Source organism: Clytia hemisphaerica, unplaced genomic scaffold (assembly GCF_902728285.1).
Source record: "Clytia hemisphaerica strain Z4C2 unplaced genomic scaffold, Clytia hemisphaerica genome assembly, whole genome shotgun sequence".
Lineage (NCBI taxonomy): Eukaryota > Metazoa > Cnidaria > Hydrozoa > Leptothecata > Clytiidae > Clytia > Clytia hemisphaerica.
In genome coordinates, this window is record NW_027104131.1 from 145,045 (window position 1) to 153,850 (window position 8,806).

The 8,806-nt window shown below is 34.9% G+C and overlaps 1 protein-coding gene across 1 annotated transcript; it reads left to right on the forward strand.

Annotated features, from left to right (window-relative positions):
* The first annotated feature begins 390 nt into the window (after positions 1–390).
* Positions 391–7,392, forward strand: LOC136813663 (mucin-5AC-like). The gene is made up of 9 exons (XM_067070164.1): positions 391–1,045; positions 2,180–2,344; positions 4,565–4,774; positions 4,905–5,072; positions 5,253–5,504; positions 5,627–5,794; positions 5,940–6,212; positions 6,391–6,558; positions 6,700–7,392. Exons 1-9 carry the CDS (start codon positions 475–477, stop codon positions 7,137–7,139), a joined length of 2,415 nt encoding a protein of 804 aa, XP_066926265.1. The 5' UTR covers positions 391–474; the 3' UTR covers positions 7,140–7,392.
* The last annotated feature ends 1,414 nt before the right edge of the window (positions 7,393–8,806 follow it).

The window sequence follows — 8,806 nt, forward strand, 5'->3', positions numbered from 1 at the left end:
TTCACTTTCAGACACTCACGTAGCATCAGTTCATTAGAGACATTGTAGAGTTCGGACGGCAGTTTATAATTCGGTCGCTTAGTATATTTCTTTTCTTGATATTTCCTTTATAGAAATTTGAATGGTTTAATATTGTTTGGTGTATTCTTGGGGTTGATGTTCGATGTTGATCTATTTATTTAGCCACTTATAAAGATTATTTCTTCGATTTAAGTATTGTATAGCTTTTTTTCGTATTTTGGTAGCTGATTTCGGCTAAACACTACACAAATACAAATAGCATTGATATCTAAAGCAATAAATCATTTTTGCTTGATTTAATCACTTATCTAAATTGATACAGATCGATTTTTTACCAACCTATATCGTGTAGCCAAAAAAATCTGGCGCAATTGCAGTTTTTCGAGCCTGATATTAAACCGTACAACTTTTCTCATTTTCTCTTTCTAAGGACAAAAAAACACTACAATAAATATGAAGGGATTATTAGCTCTAGCAATAATATCTATGGTCATTTTGGCCAATGTTTCTGCTAAACCAGTAAGCAAATACACTGGTCCAGCGAAACGATGTCATCCGAGATGTGGCTATTTATTCTGGCACGTTGCAGGTCAATGTCAACCAGATGGTCAATGTCTTTGTTGGTGGGGATGGACTGGACCTAATGCCAAATACGTTGACGGTGGTCCATTGAATAATCGAATTTTAGCCGACTACTGTATGTACCCATGCCATTTTACTCACGATTATCGAAACCCAAAATGCGCTCACCAAGATGTCGTCAAAACCACTCAAATCACGATCCCAGACACTACAACAACTACAACAACCACTCCTACAACTACAACGACCACACCAACCACTACTACGACCACCCCAACAACTACAACGACCACCCCAACCACAACTACGACCACCCCAACAACTACAACAACCACGACTACTCCTACTACAACTACGACAACCCCAACAACTACAACAACCACTACGACGACAACCACCACCCCCACTACAACAACAACAACAACAACTACAGAAGCTCCATGTAAGTTTAAGAAATCTTCCTTATAATATTGGCAATCTATCAGTATAATTAGTAAAATGATAAAATATAGCTAACATCTGTTCCAGAGAAAAGCTAATAATGGTTGACGAATATTGAAACATTACTTAATTAGGTAAACAAAACATACAAGGAGTGATATTGTTTGTCTGTATTCAAAAATAGCTCTCAGCTTAATTAACTTTTGAAGGTTATTGTGACAAATATGAGTATAATGATATTATACTATTGATAGAAAATTAGAAACAAAAAAAGAAGCATGAAATAGAAAGCTTAAGTAATATCGGAAAGTATCGTAGATTAAGTGAATTAGAGTTGTTAGGTTTGTATTGTTTCTGAGGTTAGTCTTACCTTATAGCAACTAAATTTCATAACATAGCTTAAAAAGGAAGATTAAAAAAAGGAAACATAGTGATAATGTAAAAGCTTGTAATGAAAATAAATACCGCCCGGGTAACCGCCCATCGTGTTAGCCACCTCGTGTTTTGATAGTTGATCACAAAAATGTTGGTATTTCACAACATGAGAAAATGCGAAACTACATTTTATACAAGACTTGAATTTTAAGCCTATGTTGGTAGGGGGGGGGTTTCAGGGGGTACCCGATTCCGCAATTCCGCCAATTTTTTCTCCAAATTCCGTCAAACCGTCTTAAATTGAACCAAAATTCCGTCACCGAAAATTCCTTTGAAATTCAATTTTTTTGTCGAAAATTCCGCAAATTTTGAATATCTTTTACCAATTCCGAAATTCCGCAAATTTTTTTGCTAAATTCCGTTTTTCCGCACTAAAATTGTCTAATATTCCGTCTCCGTCAGGGAACCCAATTTCCGTAATTCCGTCTAAATCTTCGCCAAATTCCGCCACTCCGTCCGAAAAAAGGGCCGATTCCGCTCCTCCGCCAACCGTGAAACCCCCCCTTGGTAGTTTCTACGAGTGACTCTTGAGAGAAAATGAGGCTTTTTACGAAATATAATGGTGCAATTCGTTTTTGCGGCAAATTCGATGTCCATAGGTAAAAACGTCTAAAGTTTCATTCCATGTAACGTGTGACGTCAAAGCGACAGTATATGTGCCAATTTGGTAAACTTATACTGACATTGTTATTTTTTCTAGGTCCACCCCGTAATTTTTGTGAAGGCAAGAGCAATGGTGGTTACGCAAGTCCTGATGATGAATCAAAATTCTTTTTCTGTTTTGATGGAACCAGCACTGGATGTCAAGGCTGTGGATTTGGTGTATACAAATCCGAATGTTCAATTTGCTTACCTCGTGGTCAAAGTAAGTATATATTTTCTGGTGCTTTTCATGAAGTAAGATTATTTTTTTGAGAACTTAGGCACGTATCTTTATGAGTTTCTATAACACGTCAACACAATTAATGTTCCTACTTTATTAAATATTTCCCGCTTTCCAAAAGGGAAATATTTATTAAAACGGGCTTTCTCCATAATTTCCCGTGTCAAAACGCCTTCCGTACGCCCTGACTGACGCCCGTTTTTATTTTCACAGCGAAAGATGCATCCAGTGAATTATAAGTAATGCATCATGATTCAAGTCGACTAATAAACTATATATATAATATATGTTACAAGTTCCTTACGGATTCTCAAGCCCAGTTATAATAAAACTATTACATGTTAGTAGCAGACCCGACTGGCAATTGTTATGTAGCAGGTTGAAACATGAGTATTTGCTGCTAGAAAGATGCAGTTTGTTTTCAAGTTAAAATCTTTAAAATAAATCAAACTGTGTGGGTTTCTTTACTTCCAAACAACCTACCAATAGTTTTGGAACACTCCATAATAAAGGGAGATGGCTGTTCTTCTTTGTGGATTGACTTTCTGGTTACCCCATATAAAACACGATGTGACATGAAAGTGAAGAGACTTGTTGGTTTTTTGATTTGTTGGTTTTTGTTTTGATTTCTTGACTCATATATCTCATGGCAAATGGGATAGCAAATGACTTTTCATGTATTGCTTGGCTTTACATATGATACATCTAACTTTGAACCCTCCAGAATGTTGAAAAAAGCATTTTATGAGATAAGTTTCGATTGTGATTGTAATTTTCATGGAAATTTTTAATCGACAGATTTGACTTGGCGTCAGTTTTGTTTGGTTGATAAATCTTTAGCTTTACCATGACCGTGGGATGATTTTCAATAAACTTTTGTTGTTATACACAGTTTTGTTTCCTACACATGATGACTCCAGCCATGATTGGTATCAGAATTTTGGAAAAAAAACATCTTACGACGACGAGAAATTGTTGATAGAAATTATATTGACTTATTTTTACAATTTTGGTGGTGTGGGTTTTGTTGTTGTTTACACCATGGGATCCTGTTAGGGTATCTTGATTGTTGTTTGTTGGAATTGATTACCAAAAAAAAGAGAACCTTTTTTTGATAAATACTTTATTTTTTTCATGAACCGTGTGGATGGTTGACATCTTTCTCTAGTCTTGTAAACCAATGCAGTGTCTGTTTTCAAATCTTGAATTCTCTATACCTACTGAACTGAATTGAAGCTCTGACTAGCTCTGTTTTAAAGCTATTTAAATGCTTTAAAACTTTGAGGCATATTTCTTTTCTTTGTTGCTATTAAAGATAGATTTTTTTACTTTGTCCTAATGTAAATTTATTGTAAAGTTTTAGTTTTTGAGTTTAGTTCATCTGCAGTAGTATTTTTTCAGTAATCCTTAAATCTTGTGAATAAAGTAACATTTAACCAGACTTATTGCCCTCATTATATTCAAATTTTTATTTTTTTTAGGACTGTTGAGTACATATTTTTAAATACCAAAACAAAGCAAACAACATGCCACTTCTTTCTGGACAAATATATATGTATACTTTATTATGTGTGCTTTGATTTCTATTTTAATCAACCCTCTCAACTGCTGATCTTTCAACTATCATTTAGGAGTATAGAATGGGCTTTCATAGTACCATTTTCTCTAAGTATTTTTTACCACTTGCGTGGATTAAAATATTATTTTCTCACGATAAAAGCTCACCCTCAATAGGGTGACACGACATATGTAGAGTTGTTGAACAACTTAAGACTTGGAATTGTAACTTGTAACTCTCACCTTGCTTTCTTTTACTAAGGCTAATTATCCCTTTTTATATATGTCAATAATGACCTTCATTTTTAAGGAAATATTTAGTCGCAATTTTGCGATTCTTGTTACGTTTACGTAATCTTTGTTCTAACACTGTATCTAAGTTTCATTTTGTCAGCATGAGAGAAGAGAAAATGACAAATTTACTCGTCTCCGCTAATTTAAGAAATTTTCTTCTCATCGCGATAAAGATCAGTGCTAATAGACACGCGAAATTGATATGCCATAATGAATCCTTCCTATAATTGAACTTCAACAATTTTGTGGTTTTTTCTCCGTTTACCTTGATTACGCCTTAAGTTAAACGTTTTGAAGCTGGGGATCTATTGATAGTCTTATTGAAAACCACTCTCTTATTTTTATCTTTAGAATGCCCGACTACCACAACTACAACAACAACGACCACCCCAACAACTACAACCACGACCCCAACTACCACCACAACGACCACCACTCCAACTACCACTACAACTACGACCACTCCAACTACAACAACGACTACACCAACAACTACAACGACCACCCCAACAACTACAACCACTCCAACAACTACTACAACAACTACAACACAAGCTCCATGTAAGATCTTAGTTCGATTATTTTTGAAAGATCCTTACTATTTTTGGTCATCCGCTATCACAAAATAGGATTTTATCAAAGATTGAATATTCTTAAATCTTTCAATAAACCCAAATATTTTCATTTTTAGGCCCACCCAAAGGATTCACCTGTGTTGGCAAATCAGATGGATCATATTCGAACCCTGAAAACCAAAAACAATTCTTCTATTGTCAAGCTGGTAGAAGCACTCAATGCCAACTCTGTGGATTTGGCGTGTTCTTTGCTGAATGCGGCAGATGTTTACCATCTGGCTCAAGTAAATGTTTTGTTTGATTATAATAGTATCTGATTGCATATGAATAAGTCATTCTTATTAAGTTTTGACGCTAAATATAAATCTTCTAAAGCTTCTCAATTGAAATAATAATGTTTCATAAAGAAGCTTCTTGAGTTTTTATTTTCCACCTTACGTAACATTTCGTGATTTTTATTTTAGAATGCCCAACAACCACTACAACTACAACGACCACTCCAACAACAACTACGACCACCCCAACTACTACAACTACGACAACAACTCCAACAACCACAACGACCACCCCAACCACTACAACTACTACGACCACCCCAACTACTACCACCACAACAACTACCCCAACAACAACTACAACAACGACCACTCCAACTACAACAACGACCACCCCAACTACTACAACAACGACCACCACAACAACTACACAGGCTCCTTGTATGTATTTTTGCCAACTATAATCATTTCTTTATTCAGAACTCTGTGGCAGATTATTTTACGATCTCGAAAGAAATGTAATGTTGATCCTTTATTCACTATATTTAATTACTTCATTTCAGGCCCACCCAAAGGATTTACATGTGTTGGAAAATCAGATGGAGCATATGCTAACCCTGAAAACCAAAAACAATTTTTCTATTGTCAAGCTGGTAGAAGCACTCAATGCCAACTCTGTGGATTTGGCGTCTTCTTTGCTGAATGCGGCAGATGTTTACCATCTGGCTCAAGTAAATATTTTAAATACTATTTAAACATCGATTTTGCTATGCAGAAATATTTCTTTATCTTTCTAAGCATGAAGACATTGAATATATTGATATCCGACATATAGTGAACATGGGAAATTGCTTATAAACAAAACTTGTTTTTTAGAATGTCCCACTACTACAACGACTACTACGACCACCACAACCCCAACTACAACAACAACAACGACCACCCCTACGACAACAACGACCACCCCAACTACCACTACTACAACTACAACCCCAACAACAACAACTACAACTCCAACTACAACAACGACCACGCCAACAACTACAACGACCACCCCAACCACCACTACTACAACTACAACCCCAACAACAACAACGACGACCCCAACAACAACGACCACTACTACGACCACTACAACAAAAGCTCCATGTAAGTAACATCTAACAGGATTCTCAAGTGTTGCGAGTGTCGTAAATGAAGTCTTCTTACTCACTCATTTGCCAAAAAAGTGAAACTATCAAATTCAGAAACCTTGCCGATAGAATGATATTTGGATGTAAGGAAATATTCACTACCATATTTGATAATCACTTTTCTTTTTCATCAGGTCCACCAAGGAACTTTTGCGCTGGAAAGAATGACGCCTTTTTCGCCAATCCTGAGAATCCATCAGAATACTTCTTCTGTAGAAGTGGAGGCAATACACAATGTCAATCTTGCGGTGGTTCCATGATCTACTTTGCTGAATGTGGCTTATGTTTACCACAAGGAGGAAGTAAGGAATATTCTTTTTCAATAAAATCTACCTTTCAGTTCTTGATAAATGATCTAAACAGAATTAATTGCTTTCATATTGGTGACTTATATCTTAAAAAAATATACAGTGTCTTAATCTTTCAATGTTTTGCTATTTTAGAATGTCCAACGACTACAACTACAACAACTACAACGACTACCCCAACTACCACTACAACAACGACCACTCCAACTACAACAACGACAACGCCAACAACTACAACGACCACCCCAACAACTACAACTACTACAACCACTCCAACAACTACTACAACGACCCCAACAACTACTACAACGACCCCCAACAACTACGACAACGACACCAACAACCACAACTACAACAACAACTCCAACTACTACAACAACGACCCCTACAACTACCACTACAACGACGACCCCAACAACAACAACGACCACTCCAACTACAACAACGACCACTCCAACTACAACACACCACCACTCCAACACAACAACAACAACACACAACAACAACACACAACGACTACCCCAAAACCTACAACGACCACAACAGAGTTTATCGATGAAGAGATTTTCAGTTAGATTTAAATAACTCACTCAAAGAAGGAAGGTCAACAAATTTTACCAATAATTCTTTCTTCCTTCTCAAAAATGAAAGTTGAATTTTTTTACAAAATATTTATGATATTTCATTCATTTTTTTAAGATTTTTTGAAAATGTTTATATATTTTTATGTTACAATTAAGTATTTTTTCTTCTTTTTGTATATTTTCAACACCAATACTATTACTTACTTTAGGACGATAAATGAATGCAAGAAAATGGTTAAAATCATGACAAAAATACTAATCTTTTAAAAAAAAGATAGAGAGAGAGATACAAAAATAGTTGATATTTGTCTTTTTTGGATTTGTTTTGAAAGAAATTCTGGTATCAAAATAAACATATTGTAATGATAGAATCCAGGTGTTTAAATAGAATAAAATAAAAAAACATTGTATTTCTTCATTAGGGACGATAAGATCTTTGATAATAGCTCACCTGGATGTTCGAGGGGGTTTTACAGGTCATTCATTTATTGAAAAGGTTGAAATTAGAAAAGTACAATGTCTTTCCACCAAATACAAAGGTTTTAGAATCAGGCTGTAACATATACACTAATATTGATCATTTTGAAGAATTTTACGCCTGGGTGAATATTATTGTCTAAAGGAAGATGCAAAGAGTTAGAATGTAGATGTTGAATTGAATAGAATTGGAATGTTTATTGTAAGCAAAAGGAGAAGAAATTGAAGGGGAGTTAAACTTTTCCTTGAGATATATACGTTTAATGTAAGCTAATTCAATTAGATATGCTACTTTCGAGTATCTCGTGAAGAACTCTTGAGGAAAAATGAAAAAGGAATTGCAACCCTTCATTTTAACAAAGATTGTAAATCACTCATTTGAAATTAACTTACTATATCTGTCAAGTAAACCGACGCCTTTATGATTTAACGACTTTCGGTTCGTCATTTCTTGTTGGTAATTTACTGCTTCCCTTTTGTGAAATATCCTTGTATGGTCGGCTGAATTTTCAACAAAAAATTGATTTGATTGGCTGATATTCGGAAAAGAACAATAGAATCTATTGTTTGCATTGAACCTTTCAGTCAATAACACAAAGGCTTGCAAATAAGAAAATCAAGTTAAGTCCACCAAATCCAAAATGGATGATTTAGCAGTTAATTAGCTAAATTGGATAAAGTAATGTCGTTAACGTTATTGCCTTATTGAGCCATTAGATGTATATAATTTGTAATTATGGAAAACTAATAATTTCGTTACGTACCCTTAATGTAACTACTAGCTATCATATTATAGGGAGGTTACATAAGTAATACTTATAATTAACTAACCGCAACCCGCATCATTTAAAAAGGGTGATTCAATTACCTCTTGCTAAAAATAATGATGAAAATCTTTGATGTGTTGTGATGTTATGATTATGATTAGCTTAATTATGGGTGCTGTAACAAAATTATTCAGAAACATAGAAGAGAAACTTATTCAAAAACTTCTCCCGTTGACCTATACACATTTTCTTATATGAGAACATCTAAAATCTTTGAAGCCTGCAAGCCTGCGAATGTTCTCAATCTTTTGAGTTTTAAGTCTAAAAATGTTATCAACATATTCTTATTTTAATCTTATTTCAATTCTTTTCAATATCTTGTGAGTATTTTTGTCCATTTTTCCTAATGATTCG

Bases quoted from the DNA above. Each gene is read 5' to 3' on its own strand.
- LOC136813663 (XM_067070164.1), top strand. From the start codon at position 475: ATGAAGGGATTATTAGCTCTAGCAATAATATCTATGGTCATTTTGGCC. The intron at 5,505-5,626 runs GTATGTATTTTT...ACTTCATTTCAG, and splicing joins AACAACTACACAGGCTCCTT to GCCCACCCAAAGGATTTACA. The intron at 6,559-6,699 runs GTAAGGAATATT...TTGCTATTTTAG, and splicing joins ATGTTTACCACAAGGAGGAA to AATGTCCAACGACTACAACT.